Below are 25,031 nucleotides of genomic sequence, written 5' to 3'. Positions count from 1 at the left end.
GCTAAACCATTATACTAAACCTATTTTTGCATACCTGTAGTTATTGTGTACTATATGCTGTGGTGTTCACAATAGCCTGACAAAAGGCAAGGGAAGCTCATCTTTAATTCAAGGCAGGTTTTCTCTCACAAAGATAAATCCTCTTCCCACTTATAAGGGTGTATGAGTGGGGGTGGGGGTGGGGGCTCCAACTATTCATCTCTCTATTGAGCAATTATTTAGCCTACCTGTATCTTCTGCAATTTTAGAGAAGGATTCAATTTTATGTTTCTTTTAGCCATTTAGCTGCTGCTCTACCCAGAGTGACACTGAATTGCTAGAACTGATCCTCTGCCATAATGACGGTGTTCCAGCGTGCAACATATGGCCAACACTTGTCACGTTCATTTCCAGACAGTCATGTAGCAGGTTGCACCCTACTCACATAAGCACACCTGGAAACCGAGCATTCTGTCGTATGTGTCACCACAACACAACGTGATTCTGCTGGAAAAACATTTTTACGCCTCTGATTTAATTTCCTCTTGTTTGCCAGCATGAATACTTTAAAAAAGTCATCCCTGCAAAAATGTAAAATGTCAGCCGAGTGCCTCTGCATTGGTTTGATATAACTTGATATAAGCTAGTGGAACAGACACTGTGCCAGTGTCATTGTAAATCTGTCTATGTTTTCTTTATGTGATCAAGTTGTTATTCCTTTGTGAGGACCCAACGGCTTGAAAGGCCTGGTATTCTCGGCATGAATCATTTAGATGAAAGCCTGAGGAGGAGGGGGGAAGGAGCATGAGGCACCTGATGTCAACTTTAATTAGAATCCAGTTTGGTCCGCGTTACCTTGACTTTGAAATCCTAGAGTCCTGCAGGGGAAGTGGAGACAGTTCCACGGTTACAGGATGTGATTAGACTGGATAATCTTGGCGATTGCTCGATGCCACAGAAAACCACTGCAAAAACGAGTTAATAACTTTCACTTTGTTAAATGCTTTTTTCCACAGTATGCACTCCATGCCCCGCAGTTTCTCGTATATTTACTGAGTGCAACAAGAGCTGCAGTTGGTTTTTCTAGTATTAATTAACAGGCAAGCCCTGCACTGATCTTCACACAATCAGATAATTATTGGTGCGTGGGGGTTGTCTTGATAGGAATTATTACAAATTTAAAAGCCTATCATCATTCCCAGTTGTTCAAAGTTGCACCTTGATATTCATGAAAACAGAAAAAGTGACTTCCCAGTGCAGACAGTGGAACATGACTAGACTCTCTGAGTGTTTTGAATGAAATGTGTCTTTAGAACAAACCCATGGGAGCTCTAAATCCCAGGTGCGTCATAAAAAGAAGTCAGGGCACATCACCATCACTTGTGTCTTATTTCTCACTGTTCTGCTGCATGATGTGAGACATCAGGGCCTACAGCTTTAGCCCAGAGAGCCACTCCACAGACAGACAGAAAAAAGGAGGCTGCTGACATCGTCCACACTTTATGCCCGTTTAGCAATCCCATTTTGGACATGCAACATTATTTCAAATGCTAGTTAAAAGTCTGGCAGCCTGGGGGAAATAAAAGAAAGACCTAAATAATATGTTCATGAATTCAGAGGGCCATGTATAGCAATCACTGCTGGCCCTGCTGCATGTTGTAATTTCAGTACAATAAATGATGGACATTGTGCTGTAATTTGGCATCTGTGATTATGCTGCATGAGTCTCAGTGCAGACTGAGCCAAAAATTAACATGTGCAAGGACAGCAGGGGAAAAAAAGAGATGTCTCTCTTAATACAGCCACCCCTGGATTTACAGTAAAATGCTGTCCCTTTAAAAAACACATTCTTTGTATAAAGGTCTTCACTGAATCAAATCTCTGCTTTGTATGGCAATGAGTGCAAATTCTTGTCAAAATCACAACATGTAGCAACCACTATAGCTGAGTGTAGTTGCTATGCAAACAACCTCTCCATGTTTTTCATTGAGAGTCAAACTGTTGTCTCCCTTCCTGGCTAGCTTGTATTCAACCTAATTTTATACTGCATTCTTGCATAAGTCTTTTAAAACATTTTAAATTTAGTTTTGGTTTGTAAATTTGACTACTTAGAAAGTCAAAGAATAAATTTTTACTCTTAACATTGGAAGCTGTATTTTGTTTAAGGATATTTACAAATACCTTCAGGCACCGGGTAAAAGAAATCCCAAATAAATTAATATTCCATAGATTGCAGTGGTCACTACTGTGGTGCATTCAGCTACCTTTCAGTGTTTTGTACCTGGGCAAACTTGATCTTTTCTAGACAGAAAGTAGATGTCTGTGAAATATTATAAAAATACCTTTGATATTGTGACCTCCCCTGTCTAAAGGGCAAAATATAAAGAATTGTTTTAAGTAATTTATAAGGGGCTAAGGCCTCAAACGGGATAAGGATTTTATGTAACTCATGGGAGTGATTTTTGTTCAGTGCTACATGAAATGATATTGTGTGTTTTATCTTATTTAAAGTTCAGATGAAATCCTTCCTGAGCTTAAAAGTCAAATAAAACATCTATATATTAATATTTTTATCTAATAGATGAGTGATCCAGAGTATTCTAATGAGCGCACAAGCTGTGCTTTTCAAGAGAGCTGAATATCAGTGGAAAGCAGAAAATAATGAAACAAGTGGAAGGTCCAGGAAAAAACAATTTTTCCTGAAGATGGATGACACACTGCACAGCGACAGCAGCCACGAGTTCCTCCTGGAGTAATTCCTGAGGGAGCGAGGCTGTGAAAGCAATGGCCAGTGTCCCACTGAGTGCTGCATCAAAATGTTGTAAATACAGGGGAGCAATGCTTGTTTGCCATTTATTCATGCGCGATTGTCTTGCCTGTACAGGGAGCAAGAGTGACTCCAATTAATGACCTGTGTGTTGAGCTGAAAGAGGCTTCTGTGAAGGGTTGAATAGCACATTCTCAGAAAAAGCAATTGTGATTAAAGAAATAATATTAGATTTTGGAAAATATGCTTATTCTTTTAGATATCCATAAAGCTTAAATAACTAAAATATTCATGGGCTGTGGGAGGAGGACCTACCAAGCAAATAGGGATCATGATAATCCCAAATAGCAACACAGGACATGCTGCTTAACTTTAAAAAGAAATGAAAACTAACCTGTCTTTATTCAAAAGTAAGACCCTCTGCTAAGCAGCATCTCCAAAAAACTAAACACTGAAAAGAATGTCAGTGTCCCTGAAAGGTCACCATGACTCCCGATGTGTCTTTGTCAATGCCTGTCCATATGCTAACACAATCTAACAAACATTTTATTAGAATTAAAAAACTTCTGTTGTTGTAACCAAAAAAACTTAAAATCATTTGACATCTAAAAACATAGCAATCTGGAAACTTATTAAAAGAAAGCAAAACCTGAATTTTTAAATCCACAAATGCGCAAGCGAGGTTGAAACAAATGAACCTCAGGACTAGTGTTTGAATTGCACTTTGGAGAATATAGAAGTATAATGTTGCTGTAGAGTTAGTTACGCTGTAGGCTCAGAGACTGTATATAAAAGATGGATGTAGGTGTTGTGATTATCGCTCAGAAGTTTAAAGTTTAAAGACTTGAGATAAGCATTATGCTTATTGTCTAATTAACTTTTTTCTACTCAGAAGAGAAGAAACTGAAGTGTGCTTACGTCTTTCCATTCCCTAAACGACACCCTGCTTTACTTTACATTTGTGTGCAGTTTACGAAATTACATCACACTATATTAAATAAGACATAAACTAGTGATAGAGGCCATAAACCCATCAGCTAAGCGGTTACTGAGGCCATAAATTAAATTGGAAATGCAGTTAATTTCTCCCAGACTCATTTCTTCTAGCCTTATACACAAGCACGATTTCTTTTTGTTTCTTTCTTTTGCAGTTGGAGGAGCTGCCCCCTGCTGGCTATAAGAGCAAATGCCCTATTGGCTTCACTTTTCCAACCTGTGGGTTACATCCATCCTTTTATATAAGTCAGTGTGTGGGTTACAGCTAGAGCTCAATGGGCTATTAGGAGTTTCTTTTTAAAGCTGACCAAAGAATGTGCACACAGCTGTAACTACATTGCTTTGATATCAGAGAAAACAAGGGGAGGCGAGTTCTAAGTGTCATTCCCCCCCCCCCTGCGATTTCTCAGTCGACTTGTGGATTTTTATTTGCGATGCACATAGCAGTACAGAAGTGATCATTTCCTCAGGAAGTGTGAGGTGCACTGAATCTAAAATATTATTTTTGGGGGGCTTTGTGTTCATGTTTTACTGAGTGGCAAAGATGCACTCGCATGAGTAACAGGAACACTGACTTTAATGAAACTTCAGCACATATCAATAGATGGCTTCATATGTACAGTATTACCATTTGAATCATCCAACACAAATAAGGCATTTCAAGTTTTGGAAATGGTTTAACTGGTTTCACATGTTTTGGTGAATCAACAGGTTTTAGGGTAGCTGACATGTCACCAAATTTAATTGGTAAAGCAATTTAAGAGGTTATCAAAGGCATACACGTACCACACAAACAAATGGCAAAATGTATCAAGACACACAAGCAGTATTTGTAAAACATCTTCCTCATAATGCATTTGTTTCATCCTAACATATTATTCGTGAACTCATCAGACTTTGGCTCTTTTGTGGGTTAGAAGGGGGGAAGGTTCACCACCACCATAAATAGTTCATGTACACAATGAAGGACAAACAAATTATGTACAATGTTTTTCCTCTAATATTAAAAGGAGTAAAGAAAATCCTGAGGGCTGTCAGCTTCTGCACTTGCTCATCCCATGTCCTTTGATATATTCCTCTCCTGTTTGGTGCTTCGTAGTACACATCTGTCTTACTGATGTCTACGGAGGGACGTCAGATTCTCTCCAGATATTAATCCAAATGCACAGACAGTCTCGTTCTGTCTCAGAGTTGGAAAAAAAATGGGGAAAATGTATTCATTACAAGGTTATGATGAAGTTTCCTGCAGGCAGCTTTGAGCAGGAGCCTTGAGCAGAATGTGTTTTATGTATTCTACATCTTTTTACACTTTGATTTGAGAAGTGTCTGCATTTCTTCAAGCAACAATAGGTTCATTGTCTCTTGCGTTAATTGGTCCTACGACAGTGCTGAAATGAGAAAGAAAGACACATTTAGAGGGCTATATGCTAAGAGTTAATAGCACAGAAGAGAGCACAAAGTCTGTGTTTTGCTCTTTGCTCAGTTCAGAAGTTGGAACAGTTGGGAGAAATTAATTAGTAATCCAGTTTCCCAGTAAGCTGACCTGCAAATTATCCTCTGCACCTGAGGTCTTCACTTGCATCCCTTCTGCAAAATGCTAATATGTTGATGTTGTGTATGGCTGAGTGTTCTGACAAGAAAAATAAGGAAGGAATTAAGAGGTTAGACTCAGTTGTTAACAAGTCAATTTGCACTGAAAAGGAATCCTGCAAAGTTCAATGTTTTGCTGATGCCACAGACAGAGTCACTGAATGCTACACTTTTCTTCCACATTTCTGCTATAATATCATGAATCCTGCGGTCAAGAGAGGTTATCTTACCCTTGTGGTTTTGATCTTGTTCCCCGCATAACACATCCAGCCTGAGTTGTCAGGGAGCGTCTTACATTCCTCCCCCTCCAGGCAAGGCTCCATCTCACACCACCACTTCCCAATTACTATGGATGCTACAGGCAACAAAGACAAGAGAAATAACATAGTAGGCAAGTAAAAAGCCCCAAACTGAAAAAGCCTGAAAGCACAGCTTTGGTGGTTAGGAGATTTAAGGTGAAGTTGTCTAATTCTAATTATCTATATGTTACGTCAAAGCTATCGGTAAGTAATGTGGCTGTATTTGATAGCTCTATATGCTTTGGACAAACCGTTTTGGTGAAAAACTATTGCTTTACATTGTATATCCTTTAAAATGTGGCCTCTTTATTAGATGCAGTTATACATTAATACAGAGGCTGGAACTCAGGCTTTTCATTGAGTGTAGGAATTGGTAGGTGTGACTGGGACTTGACTTTAATGCACACCATATCCCTGCCATCAGAAGAGAAAATTGCCTTAAATACAGGGTAAGTAGACAGTAAATGGTTTGCAATGTGTGACAGAGGAAAAGAATGTGTCAGAGCTGACATGGAGAGCACTCAAATATCCCTCAGTCTGCTCAGATATTGCAGTAATATTTGCAAAAGGGTTTAAGATAAAAGCTGCAGGTGAGAGGTTTCCTAAAGCCAATATGTGTTTTAGTTGTGTCAGACCCCGACACCAAATTCATTTCTTACAAAGCATTGAGCTTGTGTAGGAGACATTTGTCAAAGCATGTGTAAAACCTTCATGAAATATCCACAAGGTGCATATTTAATCAACGCCTATTTTGTCTGTGTCTCTTTGCCTTATTCTATTTTTTATTTCTGCACTCTTCCCTGAGGTGCGCTACATTTGGCAGATGTATTTGACTGTCTTGTGTCGGAGTAAAGCTTACCCCTGCAGAAACCTTCTGCTGTCTGTCAGCAACACAATTTGTATGTGGCGTTATCGCAGGTAATGTTAATCTTATTTGGGACAAAGCATTGCACGGGTGACTTCAGCCTTTTGAGAGATTTGCACAAATCTCTGTATCTTTACAAAACATATTTTGTATGTAAAACAGAACATGCTTGGTAGAATTCCAAGGGGGAAGCATCCTATTCTTGCAAAGCAGTCACACACAGAATAAATACCATGCAATCATAGGACAGAATTAGTAAAGCCGATATTGTAGATTAACCTGATATTTTTTCTTCTTCTTTGGTTATAAAAATACTCACCGTCGACACATGAAGGCCTGTTTCTAGTGGTTCCAGCTACCTTCCCTGGCAGACAGGAACACTTGACCGTCTGTGACCGCTCCTCAATACGATTCTTATTACAGCATCTGTGAGCAGCAATTACCTCACATGTGCCCCCTTCTGATAAGAAAGAAAGAAAAAAAATGGGCTACATTTAGCCATTAAGTTGAGCTGCATTTGCGTTCTAAACACTTAACTCATTTGTGGACATTTGCGGATTCACTGCTGGAAAGTTACTAATTTAGCTGAGCTCCGTGTTAACAATTATGAGGTTACTTGAGTAGTTTACACTAATCTTGCTGTTTGGAAGGAAATATTTCTGCTCACCTACATTTAACTGATGATTGTCGCTTGATTAATCAAAGAGACAATTATTAGGTTTTTAATCAACAGCTGTGTTTTCAAGCATGAAGTATTTTGGGGAGCAGTTTCTCCTGTGAAAGCAGACCCATTTTAAACCTAATGAAGGTCATTTTAAACATAGTTATTGACAAAACAGGTTTTCTAAAGATGCTATTTAGCTTTCTGAATGGAATGGCTTTTTCCCAAATATCACGATATTAATAATATCAGATTCACAGTGAATTTATTACATCTTTAGTTATGCTTTAGATAGTACATATAACCACATATGATAAGCTTATAAAATGCTTTGGATTGGCCAAGCTTGCTTCCATGTGACTCTTTATTAAAAGAGCGGTGTATGGGTCGGACCCCTTCTTATCTCTCAGATAACTATGATTTTAGTTTAGATATATAAAATGCTCATCTATCTATCTATCTATCTATCTATCTATCTATCTATCTATCTATATGTGTGTGTGTGTGTGTGTGTGTGTGTGTGTGTGTGTGTGTGTGTGTGTGTGTGTGTGTGTGTGTTTATTAATAAACAACAACTGTCATATTTATGTTTCTGCTCATGATTTTGAATGCTTTAAAAATGTCCCTTAAGGTACTTGAAAATGATGTATCTTGTGTTTAATCTACAATGTCCATATTCATGAATTGTTTGTTTTTATGCAGCAAAATAACAGTAAAACATCACAGAAGTTTGCCGTAAACCAGAATAATCATTCCTGTGCTTTACAGTCTTTGAACAAGCGAAGCCCCTGCAGCTTGGCGAATGTGAAATGATGATGAAGAGATGTGTGAGAGCGGGCAGAAAAAAGACATCTATTAGCAGGAGGAGAGGCCTGCTTCAGGGTTATCATGAATATGAACACTGCATCCACCATGCAATTATCGCCAAACTACTGGCTTTGCCCTGAGGGATGTTAGAACTGGACGAAACGGACATGACCCACCTCGGCCTCTGGCCTCTCCCACCCACTGCGCTCAGACTCTCCAACATATGAGAGCTGTGCAGCAAAGGACCATCTGACAATTACACCCGTCAACATGACAGAAGATCAAGGAGGTTGCAGAGAGAAAGAGCAGTGAGAGGGGGAAAGTATCTGGTACACTGCCAGCAAAGTGATTTGAAGTAATGTTTGACAATGAGCTGTGGGTTTGTGAAATGTGTCATGGCTAGATTTGCATATATTGCTTCACTGCATTTGAATATTTTGGTTAGTGAGGTCCTCTTGATTCCTAGTAGTTTCTTCGAAGCCTTGGACACCATCTTAGCAGAAAACCCGATGTTGTTTGGTCATCGGACAAATCACTGCAATGAAACTAATGAAACTAACCATAAAGCAATCAAAAAAGATGGGGCTGTGTTAGTTGTGAGATGATTCAAAGACCTTTCTTTCACCTTTCTTTGAAACTTTTGCTATTGCATATAATCAGTGATTGAATATTTACTAAGTTGTTGTTAAAAAAAAACAGCATACAATTAAGTAACACTCAACCAACTGTTTCATTTGTTTATCAAGAGAAAATAACAAATATTTGCTTGTTCTAGGCTCAAATGGTACACTGAACTGGTGAAGGGATATCTTTTCTCACTAATTAAGGCAAACAATGAGGACATGGTTCATTCTACAGTTTGACTACCATCTGACTGTTGTTGCAGCCATAAACCCTTCTTTCTTCTGGCATTTCCTGTCTATATTTCCTGTCTTCCTCTCATGCAGTCATAAAGGGAACAAAATGCTAAGAAATATATCTGCCCTGGTACTTTTTTAAGAGTAAAATAAATCTGTGTAATAAATATGGTTACCACTCTACTCACAGTACAGCAAAGCACTACCTATTGTCAGCACGTGTGCACATTCTCAATCTATTGATCACTATTGCACTCTAACTTTAAAATTCCTTTTCCTATATTTAATTGCATTATAATACCTTAAAACGCCAAATCGGGGCGACGTGGTGCTCACACTGAGCTCTGAAACTGAAATATGAAGAGGTCGCATGATAATTTTGGATCACTTCTAAATAAAGGAAGAAAAATGTGATTGTAGGGATTCAGTTTTTAAGTGGAAACTAAATTCATTCATAAGGCAGCTTAAATTTAAAAAAAGGAATAAGATAAATCTTGTGAGTCATCATCTAAGTTCCGGGGGGATTAACCAACACGGACCCAGGTGACCTACTGGGTAAAAGTAGATCACTGAACTTCTCACTGTGATTCTCTAATTTTTACCTCATTGCATTAAGAGTCATCGTTATCTTTTCTAAGTGTGTAAAGCTTCAAAAAGTCAGATTGGTATAAACTTATTTGAAATTGATTCAGGATTCAGTATTTCTCCCGGGTTGATATTCAGCATATTTACAATCCCCGGTTGTGAATCTGCTCTTGCGGTAGCAGAAGCTAGTTGTGTTTATTAATAAACACAACTAGCTTCCCATTAAGGGACAAAATGAATAGTCAAATTTCAGACCATGGGAAGGATAGAATTAAAAAAGTTTGTCATTTTCTCGCTTCTTGCCAAGTCTGTGGAGCTTCTTTGGGTTATCATAACTCCAGGTTGTATATTTCAGAAAACATAAACAGCCTTTGGTTTAACTGAAAAATATCCAAATTCTGTAGCCAGTCTGAGCGAATATTGCCTGCTGCCTGATGCACTCAACAAAAGGGCATGTCTGCACAACGTTAATCGTGATGTACCAGTGGAAGCAGTGGGGCATCATTTGAAAACAACAGCCCACAGGGGTTTGTTCTTCTTAATGCATCTCCTTAATTGCATAAGACAGCCCCAGATTTCTTCTTTGATCTATTAAAAACACTATTCAACAGAATTAACTTGCATTGCTTGTTGCTACCAAGCACAGCAAAGAATAAGGATACTCTATTTTTGGAAATCATCACCTCCGAAGAATACATTAAAATCGAATAAAAATGCAAATCAGTGTGGTATTTCCAGCTGGCAGGTGTACTGGGTACCTTTAAACAAAAGCTAAGCTTACACTGATGAATGCTCTTCAACTTCACCCGTGGGTTCAGCCTGCAAGTACAACACGCTGCATGCTCCAAGACCCCATCATTGCATGATAAATATTGCAGAAGGAAATGAAGGATAACATGGCTGGATATGAATGCTCTCTTCAGGTAAGGGCTGGAGTCATGCAAGGGTATAATTGTTTTCTGTATTTCCATTTCTCCTATTATCAGTCTTCCAAATGACAAATGGCTTTTGACAGTGTGTGTGTCTGCCAGTGTGTGTGCGTGCTCATGGTTGTATTGCCTCTACAAAAACATTTTGATTGACAGGGAACAAGGGTCACACAGAAATTGTCATTCATCAGGTCAGAGGTCACAAAGAAAAAGGGTCTCAACTGGAGCTGCCCTGATTTTGCTGCCATGCTCCCTGCTCCTGCCTCTTCATTACTCTGGGCCAGAAAACCTGTATAACCTGCACTCAACAGGGCACAACTCATTTTCAGGCTTGGAAGAGCTGGGGAAAAAATAATTCTGCTATATTGTGGTAAGATTTCTCTAGTGTTGCCTGGGAAGGTCTGTTCCTGGTGTTGTTTGGTTTCTTATGGCGATTTATTGCATATGCTGACCTTTGTTGATCTGTTATGAGAAATAAATCCTTGGAACAATGAACATGCTTTTGATTGTGTTTGACATTTTCTAATTCTACAGTTACAGATACAATGTAAATGATTAACGATGAACAGGACATCAATGATACTGAAGTATTTACCAAATTAAGCATTGAAATTTAAAAAAAAACATACGGAATCACACCAATTTTCTTCGAGCATATGAGATAAATGTTTACATTAATACTGGACTGTATTTAAGAATAACTACATTTACTCAAGAGAGCAAAATCTATGCAGCATAAGCTAAGATTTTACTTTTTCATCCTTTTAAGAGTCTAATTTGATCCTATATTTGCCAGAAATCAATTTACATCTTTCATTAGCTGCTGTATGCCTAAAAAATGAGAGCGCTGCTAAGCCTTAGAGTACATTAGATCAGAGCTGTTTTATCAGCAGAAATAACTTTTAAATTCTTCTCAGCTGTTTTTTTTTAAAATTTCATATTAAAAGTACTAGTCATACTGTACAACTTTGTGCCTTCAGTGCAGCTAAAGGACCTGTCTTCTGTTGTCTTACTGCTTTATTGGTTGTGTTTGTGTTACACTTTTATCAGTCTATTACTTGATATTCAAAGCACTTTTAGAGCTTCTTCCCTATGACTTTATACATTTTCACATTTAGTTTAACATCTACAAGCCATAAAATTTGATCAAAGGGTCCAGGAGAGCTACAAATGGATCTAATGGTGAGATCATTACCTTAAGTACTATACAGAAATGCTTGTAGAAAAATAACTGAATTGTAGATGCAGTGTTGGAAGAAATATTTATGTATTTTTCGCCCAAAAGCAACATACTGGTTTCCAAGGTCAAAAATGAATAGCATACCCTATAGCCAGCAATAATATACAATAGGTCTATCTGATGTGTTCTTATAATATCCTCATATGCAGCAGAAGTAAATCATTATCAACACTTTCCTGTCTCACCCAACTTTAGAGCTTCTCAACGTCAGAAAAATGATACCAAAAACTCATAAAAAAGGAGAAAGCAGAAAAGGTTGAGGACGATTCGTTCTGGATTCATCTGAACTCCATGATTTTCGAAGCACCTAAAGCTTGATATGTCTGCAAATCAAGATGTAACAGCGTGTTGATAGCTAATGTAAAATCAATTTAATACTGATTTTGTGAAACACAAAAAGCAGAAAACAAAACATTTCTCTAGCACTCTAAACAACTCCTCACAGAGGGTTCTGTGCAGAACAAGTTTACCACATGGAAAATTGTCAAAACACTTAAATGTAATGCTATTATCTACACAAATGACAACACCTGGGATCCGCAGCGTCTCATCTGCTCAATGGACAGCAAGTGTCGTTCAGTCAATGCTCTCCGGCACAATGAGTCACGCTGGAAGCCAACAACACTGCATCGAAATTCGATGAGTTATGGACAGCAAGCCTGGTTGAAGGCAAATGCTGTCAAATCATGCGTGGCATGAACGCGTAGCACCAATTCTGAATTTCTGTGGATCTGCGGTCCTGCCTGCCTAATGAATGTGAGCAGGGTTCATGTGGGACCAGTAAATGGTTCTTCAGACGTGATGAAACAGCTATTGCGCAGAGGAAAATGGTCAGTTTATCTCAATAGAAATGTCACTACGCAATAAGTATGCAATGGCTCGCTGTCTACTGTAATGAGCCCAGACTGTGGGGTTGTCTCTGGAGACACTGATAGCAAGTATACCCTCTGAATGACAACACTCCTCTGCCATCTGTTTCAGGCATTCAGAACTGTGTATACATGAAAAATGTTATACGTGTAATTCATATAGGGAGTCTGAACACCACGATTTAATGAACAGTGAATATAACCGAAAGGAAAGCACTGAAAGTAGTCACTGTTACACTCCATATACAAACCAAATGGAAAGCCTAAGGGACTCAGTTTAGCAGATAACCAGTTTCTCTCCTGGGCTTTGGGTTCCATTGACTGGCAGCCGGTGGCACTCTGTGTACACCCTGTTCTGAATGTGTATGCTTGCACAGTGCACAAGTGCCATGTGACAATATATCTTGATAACTGTGTGACATCTGAATAACTCCAAACAAGCTCAGAGCTGAGTCCATGTCACATGGAAGTCCCTGGAAAGTCCGTAGTTCCTGTGGTTAATTATTTTGTAGCTCAAAAGTCATTTATCAGAGACAGCGGGCCCTGATTTCCCAACCACAGAAGTCCACGTTTTAGAGCACCATGCCTGTCACCTATTAATGGGAAATGCATCCAAGGTGACCCTTAATAGGCTTCACTTTCTCTGTGCATGCTCTCTGTAGACATCCAAGCCAGCAGGGTACAGCAGTTCTGTTGCTGACAGGAAATGGGAGCGCCAGATTAGAGAATGTCAAATTAATGCAGATGGAAGACAGTGAGAGGCACAAAACATGTGACTGCATGGTGTCAAATTGAGTGTCTATTTTTTTCCCTGCCTTCTGCAAAAACATCTGAAATCCCTGCAGTACTGTTGTTATTCTAGACATAAATGCTGGGGTGAAAGTGAGTGACATATTGCTCGATACACTCCGAGACAAATTTGTTTTGAGTCTGGAGAAAATGCAGAGGAGTTGTTGCAGTGTAAATGAGATTTCAAACAACGCTCGAGTAAATTTGAGAATTGCAAATGTTTAAAGAATTAACAGAATTTGTCAACAGCTTTAGGTATTAATTGCTATCAATGCATATTTAGGTTGATCTTTTTTTTCTTCTTTAAAACACTTGCATGTTGTAAGTTTACAAACGTGTGCGCATGTGCTTGATAGAAAGGGGGTATCAACACTGCCATTTTCTACTCTGAAAAGGCACTGTCCATGACAAATAGACAAAAAGTACAGATATTCATGAAATATGCCCGGTGGTTTTGACGGCATGTCACGCAAGAAGGCCGTTAGATTGGTCTTGTGCAGTGGGCCAGACATGGGTGATACTTTATTGAAATGCCAAATGACTACTCACAGTGCAGAGCGTGCTTTTGTTTTAAGATGCATGAAAACTGCATGTAACAAAAGAAGCAGTGAGTAGTGGAGAATGGGTTTCTCATTTGCATCTGAGCCTCAAAGTCTGTCGTCTCGTGTTGTCACATACAAGACGGGACCGGGACACTGGCGACACCGTGGTCCTGATCAAGGATATTCCGTGCTATTTTGACTCTTCAGTGAGTTGGTCCCACACATGAAAAAGGCCAGTGGTTATGTGTTTTTTATGGTGTGGCATGTTGAGCATGACAGCAAAGTACAGCAATCACACAGCAGCTTTCATGTCCATTAAACACACATAAAACAGGCTATGCTGTTGTTGCACACGATTACTGCAGAGTTCTCGGAAAAGGAGCGCATAGCAAAGAATGCATTGTAAAAATTTGTCTTCTGTCAGTGTGATGTCATTCATTTTTAAATGTCAAGCTGTTCCTGTCCTTCTATCTAGCTTTTTTTTTTCTCTAACTCGCAAATGTCCAGAACTGGTATTTCATATTTTTAGATCGCTTGCTCAGATGAAAGAGTTGCATTCAGCAAGAAGAAAAGCAAGGAGAGATAGAGCCAAAGCAGAGAGCCTTTAGAGAACGGCTGTTCGCCTCTGATGTGACTGCTGGCTGGCCCTCTCACTGCCAACCAGACAATCCACCCTGGGTGCCGATGTGGTAGCAGCATGTAAACTGTGTAACATGCGTAATGCAAAGATTAAATGACCTTTCCTGACTGTTCTCTCAAGAGACAGTGGCGATTATTATGTAGGAGTGCCGATAAGGGGAGAAATATGGCAGATATTATCTTTGCTGGCCGCCCGTGCCAAAGGATCAACATTTTAAACACATCTTCCTGCCATTAAGGATGATATAGGACATTTGTTTTGTATATTGAAACATTTTAAATGCATGCATAACATGCTTTAAATTAGACATTGTAGATGTATTCACTTCACTGACTGCCTCATAAAGTTCTTGTTAATTTGCTCGATACTGGACCAGATTTTAATGTAGACCCTTAAAAAGCACTGTCTTTTTATTGTAATTTAATTTCTTCTGGTGATGCATGACTTGAAATGTCTCATTTAGTCTCTCCGTCATGTTCTTTATATTTGACAAAAACATAATATCCCCACTTTCGTCCCCCATTTTCACACATGCATTATCCAGTCTCTGCAGGAAAGGTAATTGGATCTGTGGTGTAAATATGCCAGAAGACTTATAGCACACCAAGGAGATATTAGGAGCAGAAAAAAAAAATAAAATCTGCATGAGAGCCTGATAAACCCAATATTAATTACTTTGCTTATTCCTAATACTACCCTCCCCCTTGGAACCAATTAGCAAGTTGAGATGCTTCTTTTCAGTTTAATGAGGTCTAAGTAATGATAATGAATTTCATATTCCTGCCAAGCATTTAAAATAGGCTACCACAAAGGCAATGCCATGTGAAATGATCTCTCAAGCATAATTCCCAGTCTGCAAGAAGTATTTCCTTCATTGAAAAAATCAAAAATGTGGAAATGAGGTCCCATTTTTAACACTACAAATACAGAGCATGAATTAATAGAAGTAATATTTCTTCACCACGATGCTGTTTGGGTACCACAGGGGTGTTAGTTAAAAGAGACTCTGAATCTGCAGTCTCAGTTTTAGCGAGATTACTTTTTTCAACTCGATCATAAAATCCCCAGCATCCAAATTCCACAGCAGCTGGCCAACAGTGAAGTGACAAAATCATCTAAGGAGCAAGACGAGCACGAGGTCTGCCACACCTCAAAATCCTTTGCAAAGAGAAAAAAAAAACCAGGCTTTGTGACAAGGTCTACATCTACACACCCACAATGTGGCTAAGCTGGAAAACTAGTCACCAGGGTAGAATTTTACATTGGCAGAGAGTGCATTCGCCCAAGCAATCCTCAGCACACAAGAGACACGAAGGTCTGAACTTGCTGATATAATGTTTACAAACTCTGGGGGCGAGAGCTATCACTAATTCACTGGTAGTTTTTGATTCCTGGGGAAAATGTTGAATTAAAGTGAACGAGTGCTCACACATGAACACTTGTGCAACCACTGACATCAGCAATTACAGTGAAGTGCCGTGATGGTGGGATCCTTTCCAATGTGAAGGCTTGTTTTGATTCACTGACATAGGAACAAAGGATAAAAAGGCTGAATTGATTTTTTCATGTCATTAATAATGAGGAATTTGAAGTGCTGTCACGGTGCCTGGCAAAACATTTACTGTAGTCTATTATCCTGTAACTCAATGGGCTTACGGGCCTCTAAAAGGGGGCGACATTTTTGGCTAAAAACAACACAGAGCCCATCTATGTGGCTGCAAAGTGGTACTCGCTTTCCTCTTATCATCTTATTAAAATAATGGTTCCAGAGAATACAGGTTCACAGCCGCAAATTCAAAACCAAGATATGAAAAAGAAAACAAAGAGAAGCTAAACAACTAACAGGAAGCACAAAAATGAGCAAAACAACAACCAACATACACAAGAAGAGGCACAAAGTAAAAACCAAGATATAAATAGAATACAAAATGAAATGCAGTAATGTTATTTTTTCAGTTTGGGCGTCTTGCCCTTGGGAGTTCTGGGGGCATGTTTGTCTCCAGGGTGCCACTAGCTCTTATCTATTCTGTGACTCTGGGGTATCCAGGGTTAGAGATAGCAGATAGTTATTCTTTTAGTTTCTTATTTAAATATCTAAAGCTGAAAAAAGGAGAAAAATATCTAAAGCTAGTTATTTTTGTTTCCAAGCAATTTAAATATTATTCATGTGAAGTTTATTATTCCCTCTAATAAATGCATTTCTTTATCTTTGTAAGTCACCCAGCACCACGAAACAACTCTATTCCAACATTTGTAAAATCATGCTGTGGTCTAAAGCAGATGTACAATTTAGTGTAATAAAACTTTGATACTAATTACTCCCAACATCATCATCATCCATTAATTGATGTGAAACTTTAATTGTTTGCATAAACTCATTTAAGAAGCAACTAATTTATTTTCAGACACAGATAAACTTGCTCCATAACTTTCCCGAACCGTGTTTATTATTAGCAAAAACACTCATTCGGTTTGCTGTTTTCACACAACACAAAGGACAATGTCTGTAGAAGCCGAGTTTTGTTTTGGACTATTTCTGGATTAAAGCAAACTGAGCACTTTTATCAGGATTCGGGGTTTCAGAGTCAACTATCCTTGAGCTATGTCAGCTGTCATAGCAACATATTTAGAAAACTGCTGCTAACTACAAACAAATCCAGGGTCTAACAATCTAGCTGATGACCCCAAGAGGATGCACTGCTTCTTATACCCAGCAGAGACAAATTTGTTTGAAACAATCCAATAATAATGTCATTCGGAGGCAAAACGTGTTCTGCTATTCTAAGCAGTTATTAAACAGTAGGCCTTCTTAGCAGAGCTAATGTCTTACAGAAGCAATTGGCCACGGGCCACAGTTCGTATACGCAAAGTTCTAACATAAATGTACTAATTTTAGGAGTAACAATGCATTCTGTTTGTTCCTCAGGAGCTTCTTTGGCTTAGTGCAAAAACTATTTACATGCAAGCTTTCAAGTAGGAGTTTAAGCCATAAGCATTTGGCATTTTGTTTCTTAGTGATGGATTGAACTGAATTGTTAGGTGAACTCTGTTTTACATCACTAAACACAGACTTTAGAGCAGTGGTTCCCAAAGTGGGGTGCACTCTGAAGGACAGAAGAATGCTATAAAGTGTATAGACTATATTATAGACGATGCATTTCTAATAGTTGTATTTTATGTTACTTTTTTAAACACATCAAAAATTCGCAGCTGCCTGTTGTCAGTTTGGAGGTGTGACCATAACACAGTAAAGGGGCTTCCTTGAGCGAGGGTACACACAGTCATCTTTAGTGACAGCCTAAATGAGACCGAAGCACCTCTTTATTGAGAATCTGTTGATATGACTGGACGCTGTGTTTCATCGGACTTCTCTGATTAACTGCATCTTTGTAGGTAAACAGAGACAAACTACAGATGGATTTTGTATTCCAAGTCACAATTTACGTCTACAGACATGCTTTTTTTTAAGGAAAAAGAAAGCATAAACCACATTTATCATACATCTTTTCATTCTCAGCTGTTTTCCCATTTTAACCCGCCATGATCAATCTTAGAATCAGGGAGTCTATGGCCTTCAAATGTTTAAATCAAATTTCCAAGGGTATACTTTGGCTTCAAGGATATTTACATAATGTCCACTTTGCTTAAAACATGCAGTATATGCTCCAATAGACTTTAGAGTGCCTTGAGGGTCTTGAGGTATGCAAGAGTGTGTTTTCTTGTTTTGGCTCGTTCTGGGTCACTGATATTATGAATTAAGGCAGACATAAGGATGAATAAGTTTACTTAGGTCACTTTTCTGTCACATGTAGTAGGGAATGATGGGAATGAAAGACTTTTACATTGGGATGGAGGTTTTTAATGGCAGCAGATCTAAAAAAGCAAGACATTGAGGTAACCGCAGATGATGAGGATTATATTTATTTGTGTCTGATGATCAATGAGATATGACTTTGACATATAATAATGAGGTTCACGGCAAAATAGCAGGCTGCTGCCAGCAATGTAATGACCTCAAGATGTGACAGATTTGCAATTACTGTTCTGACTCATGAATGAGTGCTATTAGGCTGTTACAGTGGCCTATTTGTAATAGGTTATGTACATAAACATGGCATATAATGCACAGTGTTAAAATACATCAATAAGTTCTTAAAATGTAGAATGTTTTTGTAAAGAAACTGAAAGACGTTTTTAAAATAAGGTCATTATTCATTAGTATCATGTTCTGAAAAGTTCGTTTAATTTCTACTTTAATTTGTTACAGTTCTCTAAAGGCCCGGAAGAGAAAATTTAACACTGCAGCCTTTATCAGGAGGATAAACTTTGTGAGCCATTAACACCTGTGTTATTAATACTTGGGAAAATTTGGCTTCGATAAGAAATAGCCGGTGAAGTCATGAGAGAGAAAGAGAGAGAGAGAGAAGCCTGGCAAATTAATTAAGCTGTGGGCCACAGAAATTCATTTTGCATATAAGCGTTGTGACCACAAACCATAGCCCGGCACAGAATTGGCAGAAAGACTTCAATTAAACATGCTGTTTAAACAAATATCCACAAGCTTAGAGGAGTACTCTCTTATGAATAATTCATAGGCTAAAAGATAAATGGGAAATACTAGAATATGTAAAACCTATTTGTAGCTGTGAGCATACAGTAATAATTAGGCCACTGATAGTCCTCAGATTCATTTACTTAAGAATATATTTTTCTTTCAGGGCTAACCAAGGAAATTACATGAATACTTTCTAAAATATGATGGCTGAACAAGCTTTGCCTCAGCTTTCAGCAGAGCCATTAAAGCGGGAAATCTTTTTAGCAGGCGGTAGAAGAAGTTTCTGGTGTTTCACAGAGTGGCCGATGGTCTTTCAGTATAACAGTAACATGTGTAACAGCATCAGGACAAAGTGAGTTTGCCGAGTTCCAGATGTGGCGAAGCCTCGGGCTGAGGCTGCACGCCACTTCCCATTGGCACTGCAGCAGAGCAGCGATGACACTAGTGAGAGCGTGGTTGAGAGGAGGTCTAGGGGAGGGGAGGAGGAAGATGTATGTCAAAATAATGTGCCTCCAGGATGCCTTATATAAGGCTATTAAATTGTCAGTGTCTAAAACAGTGCATAGTGGATACAACCTTTGTTTGTGACAGCCGAAAATCCATTTTTCATGTTTGTTTCATTGTGAGCTTTGCCAGCGAGTGGTTTCTTTTGTTGAGGCACACAGAAAAAAGTCCTGATCCTCTAGTCCCCACTAAAGCTGCAGAATGGGAGACATGAGGGATTTATGTGGTATTTTCACTCTAGGAAAAAAAGGAGAAACTATAGTTTCACTCCATATATTAGAAGAGAAGATATTTAAGCTGCTTAACACTGAAATTTCATCGATGTTTGAAGGAGCCATCTTAAAGAGGAAGAAGGGTAACTTTGCAAGAGTGCAACATGTAGCATGCGTGACTTAAATATGAGCAGATTTTAACATGCAAGTGAGCTCCTTCTGCTTGTATCCCCAGTTCTGCTGCTTTGCATATCTTCTCTTTGTATGCATGTTCACTCACAGCCAAATGTTTTACAGTAACCACAAGATAAGAGATTATCTGCACGGCGTTGAGATTCAGTGACCTTTCAGTTATGAACAGTTTGACCCTGCCGAGCCAAATGTTGGTGGGAGTAAGTTCACGAGAGAGCAAGGCCACCTCAGGCAGCCACTATCTACTGTTTGTTGTAGTTTTTGCTAACACCTCCACATGATGCACTGCATCACCAATGGCACTATTTCTTCCCCTGAATGTAGACTGCTGCTCAAAAAATTCAACACACCTTTGTTCCCTCTGAACTGAAGCATGTATTTTGATCTTTAACAAATATCACACAACATCTGAGGTGCAAAAGTGTAAATAGCCATACCTGCACAGGATTTTTTAAATGTATTTTTAGTATCTTAGCTTACATTTTAAAATCATTGCCAAGTTATGGGGGTTATTTTTTTGTTTGGTTGTTTGTTTACCAGGTCAGAGTTTTAGACAGAAAAAAAAATTGTCCATCTGCGATTCCTCTCGTTTCCTCTGGATATGTTCAGGGTCAAGAAATACACAACCCCAAATAAAAAGCAACATCTCTGACCAGGCCTTTACGGATGCAAGACAAACACAATCTGTTCTCTTTTTTGCACTGTTCACGCTCTTTGCACCAAATAAATACAGCACCTCATGAATCATACCGCAGAGAGCAACCCTGCCTGTACCAGGAAGGCGGAGAATAGCCCTAAGCATATCTGAGAGAGTGGCAGGCAGCAATCTGTAAGTAGAGCTGTAGGGTGGAAAGCAGGCCACCTTGTTCGATTCACTGAGCACACACAGGCACCTAGTCAAGGGTCATCTAGCTAATGGACTTCTGGACACACATTCTTTGCAATAAGGCTGCCAATATGTCAGTGGATGAACAGAACAGGTGCTTCCACAATGTCAAAAAGAAATTATTATTGAAAACACATCTGGAGTGTGAGACACAGTGCTGATAATAAATCTCTCAGATGCCTGTTCACACAGCAGCCGATAATTCATCAACAGTTTCAATATGTTTAAGAGATATAAAGAGCAGGTCACAATTAGCTGATTCCAAAACCACTACACATGAATGATTTGATATACGTCCGGGTAGATCTAAATTCCTATTGGCAAGGACACAACTGATCTCTCGCCCTCTGTAATCTTGATTTCCTCTGGTAATACCAGTCACCGTGAACTCGTGGCATTTTGCTGCCTTTAATGATTGGCCCAGTGGTCTGTAGCCAATGGCCTTCTTGCCACCAATTCATGACCCGTCAACCCCAATCCTCCCACCAATCCAACAGGCACACAACACAGCACAGAACAAATGTTCGAGTGTCAGAATCAATCCAGACAGGCATCCCATCCTCCTCTCATAAAACTGGCATCTCATTTGTGCGGAAGTGAGGTCTATGGAAAAATGGAATGACAGGACATTTTCCCTGTTAGTAAGACGGGGACCTGAAGGATTCAAATTGTTTCTTTTCTCCAAAAAAGGACCCGAACGCACAGTTGAAATATTAATTCAATTTCCTTTTGTTGATATGAGACCACCTATGAGAAGATATCCCATTTGCCTGTGTTTTTCCCCTCTTCTTTTATATATTTTTCTACGTCTCCAATTCACATGCACACACCTGAGTGATGAAATGGAGGTGTGTAAAAAGGGAAGTCTTCTGACTCACAATATTGAGACTGTTAAAAAGACTTCTTGCTGATATGCTTGAGGTGCACCAGCGCATAGAGGAAATAACAGACACTCAGGACCTGCACATTCATGCAGCTACTTCTCCCTTTGAAGTTCTGACAGCATTGAGCTTCCTCTTCTCTGTTGAATTCAGAGATCATAATTATTTACCATAACCAGGGCTCACGTCCGCCTGATGAAAACAAAAGTCCGACCGCAATGCTTCACTCATATTCCATTCAGTGCAATTTCACAGTCAACACAATCGCACAGATCAAATTGAGGGGGAGCAGTGTAGCATGAATATCAACCGTAATAGCTGAAGAAGGAAAAAGCAAAGGCATTCATTGTTTATCTGTGTGATCTTCAGTAGAAGTTCTCAAGCTATGTGGTGCAAATCTTAATGAAAGTCAGCCCCTGTGCAATCTGCCTGCTAAATAATTTGTTAATCACTAATATATTAATGAAATAAAGACTGAGATAAAGTGGGCTAATATTTTCTCTTAGGAATCTAATTAAACACTTAAGCAGCCAAACCCAGCATACAGTAGCAGTACTCAAGAGGCAATGGAAATAAATGGAGATGATTCAGAATGTATTTTTTGCAGCCATTTCTATGCTGTATGTGTCATGTCAAATAAGAAAGAAAGTACAAAAAGACTCACCAATCATATGAATTGTGGTCCGCCCAGGCCTTGTCCCAGGATGCTGTTGGATGGTGTCGTAGAAAGTGGCCTGACACAGCTGGATGGCAGTCACACTGACCCAGAGGCACAGGCAGAGCAGCCAGGACATGACAGGACACATCTGCTGAGGACCAGTAGAGCTGGAATCAACCCATAATGCATTATGTCTCAACCTCTGACCTCACTCTCCCTCACCTCCACTTCTGCCCCATCCCCTGTGCATGCACACTTCTGGAGTCTTGAGCAAAAATGAATACATTTCAATTTTCTTTTAAGCACTTTTGTCGGTAATTTGACCTCAACGCCCCTCAGTGGAGATTTTTAGTCATCAGAATTTATCATTAGCATGATTATATAAGTATGAGTTCTTCACCATTTCATCTTCCTACTTTGCCCTGTCTTGTCCCTGAGCCACAACACTGCAAATGTGAAGTGATCCCTGGGGACTTTTTCCCATGCAGCAGAGATTTCCCCTGACAGGCTGACTCCCTTCAACTCCTGAGCTGTGCTCCTGCCTCAAAACCAAAATCAAACTTAAAGAAAGATAAGATTTTGCAAGCAGCTGGCTGCCGTGGCTTTTCTGTATCTGTCACAGTAATATGACAGTGACGTGGTGGTAATAGGAATCAAAAGGCTTGTAACGTCTCACCACGCTGTTTAGATAAGAAAAAAAAAGGAAAATATAGAATTCACGGCGAGGAATGCATCTGGTCATATCAAAATGGAAAAGGAAAAAATATTTTTCTAAAAACATTCCTTCCCTGAAATTCATTCATATCAGGATTTATTTATTAGGTTTTACATTTTAATCTAATTTATATATTTCAATGACAAGCCCTAAAAAAAACTTTTATCAAATCATAAGTAAGAAAAAATCTCATTGGTAGTCCTGGGTTGTCTTTTCTGTCTTTTTATTTATTGATATTGGTTTTGTAAATGTTAAACTGGAATAAAATAGATAATTAGCTAAACAGACAGTGCAATTTTAAGCAAAATCAGTATCATAAAATAAGATCAAATGTATTTAGATTTTCTCAACGCTGTATCAGAGAGTCCAGTTATTCTTTATGAATGCATATTTCACAGTTTCCATTCTTTTTCTTCAAAGACTGATACAAAACCTGAACATCTTAACAACGACAGAAATTAGGTTTCACTCAGAGAAGAACAAAAGATTACCTTACCTGAGCAACCCAAAAAATGAGTGTATAAATATCTCAACAGAATGGCATAAATCCATCCATAATTCTGCTCATGTTGATCCCATCCAATAACTGTGGATTTGGCTCAAGCAGGGAACTCCGCTGACTCTGTCTCCCTGCTCCACACTTTGATAGCAACAGTCCGGTGTTTCACGAATGACCGTCAAGCCAGAGTCAGGAAATAGATTTACAGCTGTTTCAATTCCACCTTTGAATTATCACTGCTTCCCCTTAAAGAGCTGCTCCCAGTGACACTGAATTCATTTGCCCCTTCGCATTTATAGGCACGTGCAGAGTGCTCCTTGATTAACTGTAGTGGAATCTCTTCTTTCCCCGTCTGCATCCTTCCAGTGAGAGGCAGCCTCTGAACAGCAGCGCTCGCTGAGTCCCTCCTCAGCGAACACTGAGAGACAAATGTTCACGTACAGCTTGGCTGAGTGTAAAGAGTGTATCACATGTCTTAAAGCCAGACTGCCTCTGGATTAGATGGCATAGTGGGATTCCATCTAAACAGATGCTTCTAACAAATGCAAATAAGGGAAACTGGTATCACTCATGTAGCTGTGACCACGGGATTAGCAATTATTTACATTTAGAATGCATTTATTTTTCATCCGAGGCAACAGTTCATTTTATTCTTTTATTCTTTTCATCTTTAATTGAGTGTCTCAAATCTGTCTACATTAGGGTTTTAAAGACACGCTCAGTGTTTCTAGGTGATTCAAAATTAATCTAAAAATCCTGACCAGAAAGTCAGGATGTTATGTTACCAAGTAACAAAAGATTCGGGAGAAAATAAAAGCAGTCCTCAGCATACCTTTATTTTGTTGTGGGGAGGTGTATAAAAGAAGATGAAGAACATGTTTCCACATGCTCAGAAGAAAAGAAAATTGAAATTGGGTTGTTTTGAGAAATAAAAATGTCCATTCATCTGAAGGCAATCTTCACCTACTGTTGGAGGGAGTTCTTCAGTACACCATTATGGAGATATAATGATGATCATAGGGGGGTGAGAGCTGTAATATGAAGTAAGTCAGTTCCCATCTGGATGAGTGGAAAACAGCTAGATCCTCCCTGTTTTCCACCACCTTCATTATATGGTGATCTCTACTTTTGAATTGTGTCTAGATGTTTTTTGTTTTTTTTTATCACTGGCATGCAGAACATGCCCAAGGCCTGCAGCTCACACTGCCATCTCTACGGCATGGAGACATCACATTTTATTTTGATGCTTGCTCAGGAAGACAGGGTGCATTCCCAGTTCAGGAAGGAGCGAAGAATACCCACAGTGAGAGAAACTGCAAGAAACTGCTGGAGATGTATGCATGTTACAACACAGCATTAATGTCTGTGGCTTTGGCAGAGTCAACTGTGTGGGGGTTTGGGACATATAGGAGAAAGCCAGGCAGCATAAATTGCTGAGTTGTTCAGAGCAGAACAATAGTTTCCAGAGATGAGGAAGTCATTAATAGTTTATAGAGGTTTTTGCATGATGACAC

At 39.1% G+C, this 25,031-nt stretch overlaps 1 protein-coding gene across 1 annotated transcript; it reads right to left on the bottom strand.

Moving 5' to 3' along the window:
* Positions 1 to 4,648: 4,648 nt before the first annotated feature.
* Positions 4,649 to 23,862, bottom strand: LOC146610924 (chemokine-like protein TAFA-1). The gene is made up of 6 exons (XM_085344144.1): positions 23,515 to 23,862; positions 22,310 to 22,470; positions 6,816 to 6,956; positions 5,563 to 5,687; positions 5,286 to 5,372; positions 4,649 to 5,130 (listed from the first exon to the last, which is right to left on the bottom strand). The coding sequence occupies exons 1-5, from the start codon at positions 23,568 to 23,570 to the stop codon at positions 5,340 to 5,342; spliced, it is 516 nt and encodes a 171-aa protein (XP_085200270.1). The 5' UTR covers positions 23,571 to 23,862; the 3' UTR covers positions 4,649 to 5,130; positions 5,286 to 5,339.
* Positions 23,863 to 25,031: the final 1,169 nt, after the last annotated feature.

The sequence above is a fragment of the Diplotaxodon limnothrissa genome, linkage group LG20 (assembly GCF_057381915.1).
Source record: "Diplotaxodon limnothrissa isolate DT_005_m linkage group LG20, D_limnothrissa_male_GT1.1, whole genome shotgun sequence".
Taxonomy (NCBI): domain Eukaryota; kingdom Metazoa; phylum Chordata; class Actinopteri; order Cichliformes; family Cichlidae; genus Diplotaxodon; species Diplotaxodon limnothrissa.
Note: the sequence above shows the minus strand (reverse complement) of the source record. Positions and strands in the feature narration are given on the sequence as shown.